Source organism: Cherax quadricarinatus, chromosome 78 (assembly GCF_038502225.1).
Source record: "Cherax quadricarinatus isolate ZL_2023a chromosome 78, ASM3850222v1, whole genome shotgun sequence".
Classification (NCBI taxonomy): domain Eukaryota; kingdom Metazoa; phylum Arthropoda; class Malacostraca; order Decapoda; family Parastacidae; genus Cherax; species Cherax quadricarinatus.
In genome coordinates this window covers 13,405,469-13,420,981 of record NC_091369.1, presented here as the reverse complement: position 1 = coordinate 13,420,981, position 15,513 = coordinate 13,405,469, and the positions used below count along the sequence as shown (strand labels likewise).

General features: G+C 42.0%; 1 protein-coding gene across 2 annotated transcripts in view; it reads left to right on the top strand.

The window, feature by feature from the left end:
* The window catches only part of LOC128701505 (kielin/chordin-like protein), a 45,457-nt gene extending 31,893 nt beyond the window's left edge, over positions 1 to 13,564 (top strand). For both annotated transcript variants that reach the window (XM_053795206.2, XM_070101736.1), the window contains exons 8-14: positions 1,588 to 1,779; positions 1,938 to 2,129; positions 3,831 to 4,019; positions 4,777 to 4,968; positions 12,286 to 12,474; positions 12,809 to 12,988; positions 13,440 to 13,564. In XM_053795206.2, the coding sequence (XP_053651181.2) occupies positions 1,588 to 1,779; positions 1,938 to 2,129; positions 3,831 to 4,019; positions 4,777 to 4,968; positions 12,286 to 12,474; positions 12,809 to 12,988; positions 13,440 to 13,458 (1,153 nt within the window). In that variant the 3' untranslated portion in view covers positions 13,459 to 13,564. The remainder of the gene's footprint in view (positions 1 to 1,587; positions 1,780 to 1,937; positions 2,130 to 3,830; positions 4,020 to 4,776; positions 4,969 to 12,285; positions 12,475 to 12,808; positions 12,989 to 13,439) is intronic.
* Positions 13,565 to 15,513: the final 1,949 nt, after the last annotated feature.

The following is a 15,513-nucleotide window of genomic DNA, read 5'->3' as shown; positions in this document are numbered from 1 at the left end:
TCTCTTCCACTGTTTAGAGCCTCTATGCTGAAGCAAATATTCCACATTCTTTATTTGTTCATTGCCCCTGTTTACTCCATCCCTTTTCTCTTCGCCTCCATTCACTCGTCTTCCCTTCCATTACCACCTTTCTATGTTCATGTCGCATCTCGCTTTTCCCTGCCCCCCTGGGAAGTTCCAGCTGTTCGAGTCTGTTCTTTCTCGCTTCCTTGAGCGAAAGCCCAACGGCCTACAGTAGCTTCCCACTCTTTTTCTTGACCACTTCCACTCTTTCTCATGCCATCCTTGTATACACAGATGGCTCTAAGTCTTCTGATGGAGTCGGATTCGCAGCAGTGTTTCTGGACAGTGTAGTGCGTGGGTATTTACTATCCTCAGCTAGCATTTTTACTGCTGAATTGTATGCCATTCTTGTAGCATTTTCCGTATTGCATCTATGCCTGCGTCACCATTTGTGGTTGTTTCAGATTCCCTTAGTGCTTTACAGGCTATACAAAAATTTGATAAACCTCATCCCCTAGTTCTCTGTATAAAACTTTGGTTATGCCGTGTCTCTACCAAGCATAAAGATAGTTTTTTGTTGGGTCCCTGGTCACGTTGATGTACAGGGTAATAAACAGGCACACACTGCTGTGCGGTCGGCAGTACATGACCTTCCAGTTTCATATGGAAGTGTTCCATTCACGGACTATTTTGCTGTAATTGCTATCCACCTTCACACCCATTGGCAACAACGTTGGTCTGATCTGCTCAATAACAAACTTCATTCTATTAAACCGGCTATAGGTTACTGGCTGTCTCCTTGTCATCAGTGTCGAGGTTGGGGGAGTACTCTCTCCCATCTTCGCATTGGCCTCTTACTCGCAGATATCTCGTGGAGAGGCACCCTATTCCTCTCTGTGAGAATTATCAGGTTCCAGTATCTGTTAGCCATATTCTGTTACTGCCCACTATTAACTAGCATGCAGAATGATGCCTTTAGCACTCCCCACAGCCCTTTCTACCTCACTTGCTACCCTCTACCCCTGCACTATCCACTGCCCCGCTGTCCTCCATAACCTACTAATCATCCCCCTCCTTTTTGCCACCCGATACTGATACTCTCGCTTCCTTCCCTGCCCTGCAACACTGTATGGCCCTTGTGGTTTAGCGCTTTTTATATTATAAATATAATACGTTCAGATACTTGGTAATAATCTTGAAGACCGAGACTCGTGTGCAAGATTTGGGAATCTGAGGTAATCAGTCCCTCAGGATGAGGGACTAATTACTTCAAACTCCACTTGCATCATTCTTTTCTGTAATGGACTGAAAAAGCCACTGTCTGGCGAAACTTTTCCATAATAAAGATTCCCAAATGTTGCACAATCTCATTTTCAACTTATTGATTTTCTAAACTAATTTACTTCATACTTAATACTCTAATATGTACAATATGTAATCCTATTTTACAAATATATCTGAAATTTTTTCTCCAACTGCTTTCACCGTGTTTAATGATTTTATGGTACATTTCCCTGATTTAAGGTTTATAAACCAAAAATCCATGTTTCTTTACATATCATTATATTGCCATTATTCTGTCAGTGGATGCTTTGACGGTGATGGGAATTACTATTTGTATAATCATAAGTGGACAACCAATCAGTGTGCTACACACGAGTGTACGGAAGAAGGGATAAAGAGCAAGCGACCACAATGTAGTCTGGGACCCAAGCCACATGATGACTGTCGGGAGCTGTACCTGGAAGGAGCGTGCTGCCCTGAGTGGTCCTGCAGGTAGGGCATTTAAAAATTGTATATACTTTAATTCTGATATTGTTAAATGATTTTGACAAAGAATGCTTCCCATTTTAAGTTTATTTCTCGTTGCAATAAAGAAGTTTACAAATTATAAGTAGTTTACCAAGGCTAGTCTGAAATTTGTTACCCGACAGTGGATGCTACAAAGATGGGAACTACTATCAATTTGGACATGAAATACGAACTGAGAATCCCTGTATCAACTTAATTTGCACTAAAAGGGGACTCGAGACTAAATATAAATCATGTCCATGGGTACCAGCACCAAGATCTAATTGCTTCGAATACTTACCAGAGGGACAGTGTTGTGAAAAATGGAACTGCAGGCAAGTAAATTAATTGACGTAAAGAATAACAAGGCACAATATAGTGACTGGGATGATGCACAAATGCCTCCCACCCCCTCTACCCTTGTATATATGCTTCCTTCCCTTCGTGCTTGTGAGTATCTAGTTAATGGTTCAAGTCGAACCGAAACGTCGACCTAAGTTTGTCTTCTCTGTGTGGGTTATTTGTGTATTCATAGACCTATAGAGCTGTGCATGGCGGTTTTTTGTGTATGCTGTGTATCATGAACCCCCCTTCAGGGGAGGATCCCTGATGCTAGTGAAGAGTTCTTGATATCAGGAATTGGATTTGAGATCACTTCCATTAATTAAGCCAGAATACCTTCCATCCCCCCTACCCCCACAAGCTCTGTATAATCTCTACAGGTTTAACGCTCCTCCATGACATTGTATATCATTAAAGATTCACGTTAGTATTATAAACTTATATTCTAAGTGGTTGGGAAAGCTTTACCATAAATCCCACTTGATTTTGGGTCACCTTAACTCTGTGTTGTAGTGTGATGGGAAAGTTAACTTTCAATGCTTGCCTGGTTGAGGAAAATAAAAAAAAAAAAAAAAAAAAAAAAAAAAAGTTGCCTTTAGATAAAATTCTTAAAAATATTTTTACGTCTTCCGTTGTTAAATTATTTTTTTTTTTTTACCCATATTATCGGTAAACTTAGTTTTGATTGTATAGAGTAGTGAATATGAAGGTAATAATAGGATGCTACTGATGGAAGAAAACTTCAGACTTGAAGTAATGATCCTAGAAGCACTATTATTAAGATCTTGTATCCATCCTACACACTGATGGCCACAATAGGCTTTGATAAATTTCCTAACTGGAAATTAAGGTTTTTTAGCATTCTTCTCCAGGAACACTTTTTTTTTTACTATAGCTTAACTTTTTATGTATAATGAGATTATTTTTAGACTATTTTAAATTTAGAAAAGGAGAAACCTTACATTCTGTAAGGTTTCTCCTTTTCTAAATTTTCTAAATTTTCGCAGTTTTAAAAATGAGAACATACATAAAAATGGAATTTCGATTAAGCTTCGTGCAATCATACAAGCACCATTACAACAATTTTCAACAGTCTATTTTCCATTATTAACCAAAGTGTTGCTATATAGAATTTTTTTTTTCAGCCAGTCTTTATGGAACTCATAAAGTAGAATACAATAAAAAATTAGGAGTATTTAGACAGTTAAACACCTTCGTGCTCCTAACCCTACGCTTCGTGCGTAGGGGTAGGAGCCTCTTCAGGAAGGGCTGCCTCAGGGTGCTTTTCTGACTAAGAACTCAGCATCTCTTCCACCATAATGTTGAGGATGTCGCAGTTTCAGGTTTGTTGACACTGATGACCCTGAACAACGTATGTACACATTGTACAATATAAAAAAAGTACTGTGAGTAGCTTGATTTTGAGATTTTGATTTATGTTTAGAGAAATTTACACCACTAACAAGGTGCTAATGTGACCAATTCAGTCATGTTAGAAACAATTTAATTGATTTCCAAACAAGCATAAAAAAAATAGTGTGTAAACAAGTTTCCATTGTAAAATGAGTGGGTTGTCACACTATACTTTGTACAGTAATCTTTAAGAATTTTTATATCTTCTGCAAGGGACATAACAAACCTCGGCAATTTAAATCATTCTTCCATCACTTTCAATGTTTTTTCATTGTCTGTAGCGGTTGTGTTGCTGGAGGCAAGTACTACCCATTACATTATTCCTGGATGAGCAGTCCCTGCGTCACACACAAGTGTACAAAGGATGGGATACAGACAACAACACAACAATGCTACTGGGTACCTCCTCCACACAGTGGCTGTCAAGAGGCAGTGGTCCCGGGGGCCTGCTGTCCCGAGTGGTCCTGCAGGTATGGGAGCAACACCTATTGCCATAGATTTGTCGTTCGACTGAAGCTTTCAGTATTCTTGTGCGTGTTTATATGTACTTCACTTTTTATTACCAGCTCTTTAAATACCTCAGTTTCTCTCCTTCCTGGAAGTAAATAACATTCTGCCAATAGTGAAAAAAATTGCAGAAATTCTATACTGGGGCTTTCGATGTCGAGAGATTTGTCGAGTAGTAATCTGATAGAAATTTAAGGATCTTTATTAAGTTATGCCTAGATAAAGATCTAAACTTATAGAAAATTCCAAATAACAGCTTGTTCTCCAAGTGACTTTTGTCTTAAACCTAAATGCAAATGAGGAAACTTGTATCTGAATAGTGATTCATCTTGTCAAAGAATTTAGGGGTCATCATGATGCAAACTAACTTTTGAAAATTTGATGATTTGGATTATATTAAACGGTACCATATACATAATTCTTTTAAAACAGGAAACTAGTTCTGGAGGTTGCTAAAAAAAAAATAGTTAAAAAGGAAGTTTTTAATTTTGAGAAAATTAAATTCGAATTTCTAGCTATAAATATATAAATATATATATATATATATATATATATATATATATATATATATATATATATATATATATATATATATATATATTATATATATATATTATATATATTATATATATATATAATTTTTATTATTTTAGTGATCTTGAACACCGAAAATAACATTCAAACTAGAAAACCTTATGATCTATAGTATTTATTTTTCAGTAAGTGTTACAAGGATGGCAAGTACTATGAGATAGGCAGAGAGATGAGCACGGATAATCCCTGTGCTGTCTTGAAGTGCACCGAGAAGGGAATGGAGATAAAACGCAAATCTTGTCTTTGGAAATCAGCGCCGGAAAAGAACTGTTTTGCTTACATACCAGAAGGGGAATGTTGCACTAGATGGAACTGCAGGTCAGTAAATGTCCTCCATGTTTAGTTTGAACTGTGTATTCAGAAACGTGTCGGTCTCCTGTTATGGATTGCCTCAGTAGATATTGATCAATTTTACACGAAACTTGCAGTGAATTTATTGTAATATATATATATATATATATATATATATATATATATATATATATATATATATATATTATATATATATATATATATATATATATATATATATATATATATATATATATATATATATAATGGGATCCACCTCTGGTGTAAATTGTGGGACCCATAGCCTCGGAGAAGTGGATAAAAAGGCTTCAAGGAAGAGTATTTGGATTTCTTCCTGAAGCTGTTTAAATATTCCACTTCCCCTACCACCCCATCTTTTCATTCTTTTTTACCAATAGGCATATTTTATTACATAATACGGTACAAAAGGTTTAAGAGATACATTGTTGATATAAAGATGGCGTATACAGTACATGAGATGTGAGATATACATGTCTAGTACATATTATTACATGTTTGTCACTGATTATAATGCAAAAATCTCGCCCAGCTCTTCAGAACTGGGAAGCGTGCCTAAAATACAGCAGGCATTACCCCTCTGAACAGCAACGCTGAGTTGCTGGAACAGAAAACTAGCTGCCTTGGGATCCCTAGTTACTCCGAGTCTTTTGCCTAGCTCATTAAGGAAATTAGATGCACTCTTTCCCCATGAGTCAAGGGTCTCTGAGCCTGTGGGGACAAACACATAATGATGGGCAAGTTCTCCATATTTTCTAGACTTCTGGGACTCCCTGAAGCTGGCGGCTCCTTCTTCCTCCCTGGTGTATTGGAGATAGGTATCAGCCAAGGTAGATGCACATGTGTAGTCCCACGCCACCTGTTTACTGTCTGTCCAGGCTTGAAGTGTGATACCATCTGGACGCTTCTGGCTGCCATCAGATCTGCATAGTTGGGGTGGCTTCCTTACTGCTGGGCATCCGGCTGTTGTGAGACTCTTCTTGATAATGTTATTAACCTCATGTCTTGCAATCTTTCCCTCGGATTTATGGCACACAAGACCATGGTACCCGAATCGGTCTGCTGCTTCACTGCCACAAATACACCTGTGTTCGGCGAGAATAGGGGCGGCAAGTCGAAGGGCAACACCAATGCGGATGGTCTGTGGGTCGAGCCGTGTGTCAAGGCTGGAGTTGGGAACAGCCAACAGAAAGTCCCCTGCATGAGGAGCTCTCACTGCCAGGAGGTGGGCTCTATCCTTCCCTGACACTGAAGCATTGTTGAGGCTATTTTCTCCACTATCAGGCTATCCCAGTGCGACTGTTTGTAGTTGTTGGGGGGAGCAGGTCTTGTTTCAGAGCCCGTTAGATTATCCCAGATCATGGCTCCATCAATGAACTTTTGGTCCTGGACTCCAATCTTGTCCCTAAGATGTTCAGGGAGAATTGCTGCTGTAAGCCCTCTGGATGCAATGCACGAGGAAAGAAAAACAGGTAGTGCAATCTGTGATGACTTGCAGACACCAATGCCTCCTAGTCTGACTGGAAGTGTAGCTTGGTTCCACTTCCCGTCTTCTAGAGTAAGGTTAAGTACTTTCGTAAAAATCTGCCTCAGGATACTGTCATATTCGTGCAGTGTAGGGTTATCATATGAAAGTGCACATCTTAGGAAATGTCAACCTGGGCAGACTCGAGCAATTTGTGAGAAGGTACAAGGCATCGTGGGTGTCAAGATTGCCTAAGATTGCTAAACAGGCATTGCCGAAAAGTAGCAAGTTGTGCTATGTCTTGATGGTTGGTGGAGCATTTAGGATAGTGGAACCATCGTTTGCTTTTTTTTAAGAGGTCTGTAAGTTTCCCAGCTGCGTGTGGACGGGCTGCTTTGGGAATGTGTGTGCGTGTCCTGGTACTTGTTGATTTAATTGCTTCCAAGATATCTGATGAGATGAGGTCTGTTGAAGTGAGTTCAGGTGCCTGAGGTGGATCTGGATCATCACTTTCCACAAGAGGACATACTGAACCAGGGCAGCTACCGTGTTTGCGAAGGAAACCATTCGAGTTGAGACAACGAAGCTGTAAGCACGACCGGCACTTGTCTCCTAGTAGTGCCATTTCCCTGGCTGATCGCTTCCTCCTGGCTGGCATCCATCTGCCTAGACTAGACTGTAGGAGTGGAGTATGACATACTGGGTGGGTAGGGCGCGTGGAAGGTAGTTAACTTGACCTTGAGGGGCTGGGAGGGGAAAGGGGAAAACCGCTGCTGGGAGAGGCGTAGGTTGTTGGGTGGGGTTAGCCCCGGGAGAGGGGAGCATAATACACACGAACTTGCACACTATATATTGTTCACACTGCCTTACAATACACACATTATTTGTTTCCCATGTACATCATGAACGAAGTGGGTATGGGCACTGCTGTACCCATGTGTTCCCTCACCACCTACACACCGCGCCTCATCCCCCCACCCCTGTGGCGTGGGGGAGGCGGCACTGACTGGTCAGTCCCTCGTTAACATTAATCCCACATTGTTTTTCCGTAACATATGCCTCTAATTATTCCATGCAATAACACGTAATCATTTCTAAGTTAACTGGAAGCATGACGCAAGGTGCTGGAGGTGGATGTTTTTGTGAGAGCTTTCCGAGGTTTGTATATACGATAATCTTGGCCGGTACAGACAGTGTGGGCCTTATTCTTCCCAACCCCCACTGGCCGTCTTCCTCACTACCATCAGTCTCCAACATTCACCATCTCTCTCACACACACACACACACACACACACACACACACACACACACACACACACACACACACACACACACACACACACACACACACACACACACACACACACACATGCATCAACATGTCAGGGACACAACCAGAGAGAGAGGGGAGGATGAGCCAGCAAGACTGGATCTTGTGTTCACCCTGAGCAGTTCAGACATCGAGGACATCACTTACGAGAGGCCCCTTGGAGCTAGCGATCATGTGGTTCTGAGTTTTGACTATATAGTAGAGTTACAAGTGGAGAAGGTAACAGGAACTGAAGGGGACAGGCCAAACTATAAAAGGGGGGACTACACAGGTATGAGAAACTTCCTGCAGGAGGTTCAGTGGGACAGAGAAATGGTAGGAAAATCAGTAAACGAGATGATGGAATATGTGGCAACAAAGTGCAAGGAGGCAGAGGAAAGTTTTGTTCCCAAGGGAAACAGAAATAATAGGAAGACCAAAACGAGTCCTTGGTTTACCCGAAGGTGTAGGGAGGCAAAAACTAAGTGCAACAGAGAATGGAAAAGGTACAGGAGGCATAGGACCCAGGAAAACAAGGAGATTAGTAGAAGAGTCAGAAACGAGTATGCGCAGATAAGGAGGGAGGCCCAGCGACAGTATGAAAACGACATAGCATCGAAAGTCAAATCTGACCCGAAACTGCTGTATAGCCACATTAGGAGGAAGACAACAGTCAAGGACCAGGTGATAAGGCTGAGGAAAGAAGGTGGAGAACTCACAAGAAACGATCAAGAGGTATGTGAGGAGCTCAACACGAGATTTAAGGAAGTATTTACAGTAGAGACAGGAAGGACTCTGGGGGGACAGACCAGATGGGGACACCAACAAGGAATACACCAACAAGTGTTGGACGACATACATACAGATGAGGAGGAGGTGAAGAAACTGCTAAGGGACATCGACACCTCAAAGGCAATGGGACCGGACAACATCTCTCCATGGGTCCTTAGAGAGGGAGCAGATATGTTGTGCGTGCCACTTGCCACAATCTTCAACACATCCCTGGAAACTGGGCAACTACCTGAGGTATGGAAGACGACAAATGTAGTTCCCATTTTTAAAAAAGACAGAAAAGAGGCACTAAACTATAGACCTGTGTCATTGACGTGTATAGTATGCAAAATTATGGAGAAGATTGTCAGGAGGAGAGTGGTGGAGCACCTGGAACGGAACAGGAGTATAAATGCCAACCAGCACGGATTCACGGAAGGCAAATCCTGTGTCACAAACCTTCTGGAGTTTTATGATAAAATAACAGAAGAAAGACAAGAGAGAGAGGGGTGGGTTGATTGCATCTTCTTGGACTGCAAGAAGGCCTTTGACACAGTTCCTCACAAGAGATTAGTGCAGAAGCTAGAGCATCAGGCGCATATAACAGGAAGGGCACTGCAATGGATCAGAGAATACCTGACAGGGAGGCAACAACGAGTCATGGTACGTAATGATGTATCACAGTGGGCACCTGTGACGAGCGGGGTCCCACAGGGGTCGGTCCTAGGACCAGTGCTATTTTTGGTATATGTGAACGACATGACGGAAGGGTTAGACTCAGAAGTGTCCCTGTTTGCAGATGATGTGAAGTTAATGAGGAGAATTAAATCTGATGAGGACCAGGCAGGACTTCAAAGAGACCTGGACAGACTGGACACCTGGTCCAGCAAATGGCTTCTCGAATTTAATCCTGCCAAATGCAAAGTCATGAAGATAGGGGAAGGGCACAGAAGACCACAGACAGAGTATAGGCTAGGTGGCCAAAGACTGCAAACCTCACTCAAGGAGAAAGATCTTGGGGTGAGTATAACACCGAGCATGTCTCCGGAAGCACACATCAATCAGATAACTGCTGCAGCATATGGGCGCCTGGCAAACCTGAGAACAGCATTCCGACACCTTAGTAAGGAATCATTCAAGACACTGTACACCGTGTATGTCAGGCCCATACTGGAGTATGCAGCACCTGTTTGGAACCCGCACTTGATAAAGCACGTCAAGAAACTAGAGAAAGTACAAAGGTTTGCGACAAGGTTAGTTCCAGAGCTAAGGGGAATGTCCTATGAAGAAAGATTAAGGGAAATCGGCCTGACGACACTGGAGGACAGGAGGGTCAGGGGAGACATGATAACGACATATAAAATACTGCGTGGAATAGACAAGGTGGACAAGGACAGGATGTTCCAGGGAGGGGACACAGAAACAAGAGGCCACAATTGGAAGTTGAAGACACAAATGAGTCAGAGAGATAGTAGGAAGTATTTCTTCAGTCATAGAGTTGTAAGGCAGTGGAATAGCCTAGAAAATGACGTAGTGGAGGCAGGAACCATACACAGTTTTAAGACGAGGTTTGATAAAGCTCATGGAGCGGGGAGAGAGAGGGTCTAGTAGCAACCGGTGAAGAGGCGGGGCCAGGAGCTAGGACTCGACCCCTGCAACCACAAATAGGTGAGTACACACACACACACACACACACACACACACACACACACACACAGTTGGCCGTCTCTCACCGAGGCAGGGTGACCCAAAAAGAAAAAAATCCCCAAAAAGAAAATACTTTCATCAATCAACGCTTTCACCTCATACATACATAATCACTCTTTGATGGCATTTATAGTTTGATGTTAACAATTACCGTACAGGACTGTTACCCAGTAAGTCACAATACTTTTCATATTGAGGATATATAAATTTCCAGTTTTATTCCAAGCTGCGTAACTGTTCCCCACTGGCTTGTAAAATCCAAATTAGTTCTTAAAGGCTAATTGCGGAAATTAACCTTTAAGAACTAATACCTAGGAGCGTAATACCTAGAAAATAGTACATATGTACTTTTAAATTAGCGATATATCCTGGAATTTACAAAGTATTCCTGATAATAGTCACTATTTCTACCACTTTTTTTCCTTGTATCTGCTCAGTGAGGCTGGTATACCATTCCCCAGGTTACAATCTGCAAGTATTGTAGCTCCCACGTATATATTTACTCCCAAGTATATAGTTGGTTAAGCCTTGTGCAGGGCTTAACCATATGTTTGTGTGCAGTCACTAGATTTTCTCTAGAAAGCTTAAGATAGACTTTTTGATTAGACGTCCTTCTAACTAAAGAGAATCTTTGTAAAAATGTTATGGAAAATGGAACTTGTTTACGCTTCATATCCATCTATATCCATTTTATATCTTTAAAGTCACTGAAAATGTTGTCGTTCATTGGGGAAATTAGTGAAATCACTGATTAATTCATACTAATGTAAAATCCATTTAGACGCAGTAATGTGGAAGGGAAAGTTAATAAATTAATGAAAGAAGTGTTAAGTGGACGAAGGGGTTGGGAAGTGTGAATATAGGAAAGTGAGGGTAAGTTAAAATGCGGGAGTAACTGGTGCAGAAAGTGTTCACTTTCATCAGCTTTCTCTCGCCCGGTGAAAGTAACTTTAATCCAGGGGGGATTTAAACTAACCTGTTTCCTTGGGTGAGGTCAGTTTCCTCCCATTCCCAGATGCTGTATGACCCTTATTGTTTTAAAGCTTCTCCATTAAAGTAGTAACACGATAGTTGTAGTCCCAAATGTTGGCGCTTGATCAAAGCTTCCCATTACAGTAGTGGAGTTTATGCTAAGGAAACCTGTGTAAATATTGGATATTTTCCTTTTCGACTAGTGTCTGAGTCTTTGTAACAAATAGGCAGTCGTGGATTTAAAAGCTGAATGGTGTGGCCTGTACAGCAAGCTTTTGCTTAAGTGACAAATGAGCCGAGTATAGGGTTATGTAATGAGGTTGCGGCCCGAGCCCTATATAAAAGAATGCTGTACTGGGCTTCATAAGGCTTCTCTAGGGTCTCTTCCCCTTCGACATGCATCTTCAAAGACGATCCTGTGGCTTAGAGGATAGGGCACACAGGCCTACCCTCGGGTGTGTATTCTTGCAGGGAATTCCGCTCCTGTGCACAGTCCACTTAATGCAAACCATACATTATGATCCTGCAGGCTCCGTTAGTTTGTCATGTATTTTATATTAATCTACCCCCACCCCTCTTCCTATTTAAAAGTAACCCAGATGCTGCGGTTAAGAAATGTAACCCACAAGGCAAATTTTATAAAAAATCTCACTTTGGGCTTTTAGCTAAAATAGTATTTGAGTGTGGATGTCTTGAAAATTAGATATCTTTTGAAAGGTGGTTTCTGGGAGTTTCCATTGTGTAACTACAATGCTCTGTTGTCCCCAGGGTCGGATTAAGTCAGACTTTAGGGGCTGCAGCACGGGGGCCTCCGCCAGCTGGAGAACTTCCAGAGATGTTCTCAACTTATAATTTACTGATGTTTTGGAGAAATTTGTTTCCAAATGTTTGAATTTTAATGGTGGCTAGCAATTTAAAAAAGGAACTTAATTCTTTAACTTTCGTTCCTTTTGAAAATATCACTGGGGTCCTCAGGGTACCTGTAGCTCAGAGGTCTATATAATCTTAATTCAGCTCTGGTTGTTCCTCATGCTATTCCTAAAAAAAAAAAAATTAAGCAAAATTTATAATGTAATTTCAGTGGATGTCTACATATCAATGACTACTATCCATTGCGACACGTGTGGAGGAAAGATCCGTGCACCAGACTGGTGTGCACGACAGATGGTATCAAGCCCATACCTGAATACTGTTATTCCGATCCCAAACCACATCACGGGTGCAAGAAATACACTCCAGAGGGAGCCTGTTGTCCTCGCTGGAGTTGTAGGTATGTGATACAACTTGAAGTGAATTTTATCTATAGTTCTCACATGTTAATATTCTTGAAACCTTCCAGCTTTTTTTTTTCCTTCTTATTGGTACCCATTTAACTGTACCGTCACCTGAGGCGGAAGAATTAAAAAGACATGTAAACGTATTTCGTTCACAGGGTTAATGAAATGTGCTGTAGGACATTGGTCTTATCTTTCGTCCTTTGGTTCAACTGCCGAGCGCTTTAGTGTAGGATGAGCCTCTAAAGGGACCAATACAACTGGTGTTGACTCTGCAATTCTTGATTTAGCATAGATTGCTAGTTTTTAATTTTAATATTAATTTTTCAGTCATAACATCACCGACCTCGGCTCTTATCCTTTACTAAATGGATGTGTGGACGATACCGGTGTGTTGCGGAAGTTTGGAGACTCGTGGTTCGACTCGTCAGACAAATGCAAGCAATATATATGTGGAGTTAATGGCATAACAGAGAATATAGTTTGTTCCACCAGAAAGCTTGAATTCTCGTGAGTAGAAATTTTGTATTTTTGTTTGTAATTGGACATTATTTATCATGGAGAGCTAAATCCGTAGGGATTATACAGCTCTTGGGTGTGGGGGAAGGGGTTATGGAAGGCATTCAGGGATTTGGAACACAGATCCAATTCCCTAGATAAAGAGCCCCTCACCAGCTTAATTAAAGGAACCTCCCTTGAGGGGGAATTAGACTTGCAAAACAAATGAACAGGATTTTTAAACTGGTAGCATCTACAATGAAAGGAACATTTAACATATTGTTGGGTACTGGGTACATGAAGAGTAATTGTTAGGTTGCTTCAAGCTTCAGCAGTTGTAGTGAACATTAGAACTTTAGTGTAAAGCCTTCACAGGCAGAACTTGATTTCTAACTTAACTATAAACGTTCTATTTAGTGGTCCAGAAACCTAATACCGAGCTAATGTAAATAATTTTTTTCAGGAATTCACCAGATAAATAGATGGGCCTCGACTCCAAAGGTTTTGCTGCATTATGTACGAATGTTTATAATTGTATAATTGTTAATGTTTGTGCATTTTAAAGATAATAAAATATTTAAAACATTGTTTACTTTTTAAATAGCATAATTAAAAAATCAAGCTGGAAATGCTTAATCAGGGTCCTCTTCAAGGGGGGCTCCTTGGCATGGTGAAGAGGCTCTTGGTCTGAGGAATTAACCTTTTGGTCTCCTTCCTCAGACGGAACCTAATTACCCCCCAATCCCCCTACCCTATCCCATCTCCCCTATTCTCTTCCTCTTTTTGGCCTTCGGGCTTCTTCCCACAGGCAATCTAGTTCCTAGGTAGGGGGAAGGGTACCGGGGTCCATCCTATTCTGTTGAGGTCCTTGGAGGTGGTGAAGTTTGCCGTGGACTCTGGATCACCTGGGGATGTCGCAATCCATCTCCGGTCTCCCGGGGGGGGGGGGCTTTGGGTGATGAGTGCATCTCTGGAGGCTGCCTGTCAGATTCCAGGGGGTGGTAGCCAAAGGAGGTATGCTTTGTGGCGGGTGCTGGCCACCCTCTCTTGTCCACCGAGGTGGCTCTGTAAATGTGAGGTTGGTTTACTGGTATGACGGGTAGGGTATGGCACCGAGTTACATGCCCCATCTGCACTACTTGTGGTGCTGAGGTCGATTTACGGCCCTTTTTTTCCTCCTAGTAGCTATTCTTCCATGTTTCCCCTCCTTGTTTGTTTTTAAGAAAAAAAAAAAAAATCTAACCATGGAGTCCCGAATCCATGAATCTGCTCCCCCTGGGCCCCTTCTTGATACTGTACCCCGTTCTTACCCTGCCTCGGTTTTTGACCACTCTTCAGACACTTCTAATGCTCCTGTACCTCTTGCAGGGGCTGTTCCATCAACCACTTCAGGTACCGGGGTCTTGACCGACTCCTTCGATATGTCTGACCTCTGCTCTCCTTTGACTATGCTTCCGGCCTCTTCCTCTATGGTGCGGCAATTTTCGAATCGCCAGCCCGTCCCACTCCTAAATGCCCATGACAGTTTCCTGATGATTCTTCTCTTCCTTATCGTTCTACTCGAAGACCAACATGTCACACACTCCCTTTCCACACCCAATTTCAGAATGGACTAAATTCTTTACGACAGACTTCCTCTACTGCCTATATTTCCGACCATAGTATTGGCAAGGCACTCCTACACCATGTTGGTAGAGATGTATCCTTTCATGCTCTCAAGAGCAGTACATGCATCGTCACAGTCAAGAATGCTAACCAAGTGCATGTCCTTTCTCCTCTTTCAAATATCTATGCTATTCCTGTCACTATTGGAAAAGCACCATTCCCTCAATTCTTGTAGTGGCACTGTCATTCTGCCCCATACCATTGTCCAGACATGTGACAATGACATTCTAGAACAGCTGGAACTCCAAGACCTCCCAATCCAAAGTACACACTTATGTCCTTCCTGCCTACGGGCAGAGACGATACCCTTGCAATGTACCTAGATTAACTTTCGACTGCCATGAACCACCCATTATCTGTTTATATAATGGGACATCATTTACAAGTTCGAAAGGTGATCCCTACACCTGGCGTTTTGGTCATCCAGTGAAATATTGGAATGGTCATCGGCGCCATAGACCTGCAATACGTCTTGTAGCCTACCTCTCTCTTGCCTTAATTCTCACGAGGCTCTCCCATCTTTCTCCATTGCCAAGTTTACTTAAATGAGCGAGAAATCCGTTGCCTCAGAGGCAGGTGGTTTCCCCTATGCTATGGCAGTTTCTCATCTACACCTCCAAGGGAGACTACCCCATATTTCTTATTCTCATGTTTCTAAATGTCCCCCCACCTCTGGGGTCCCATCTTCTGCAGCCTCCTCTTGGGTTACCCCTTCCCTAGTCACTCCTGTCTCTAATTCTTTTGCTGTCCTGGACTCGGAAGTCCCTACCTCAACACCTCAGTCTGTTCTCCCTCATAAGTTCCAGTATCGATAAGACCTCGTACAACACCTCCCAATCGCCTCTACTCAGAAGTCCAAAAAATCTCCATTA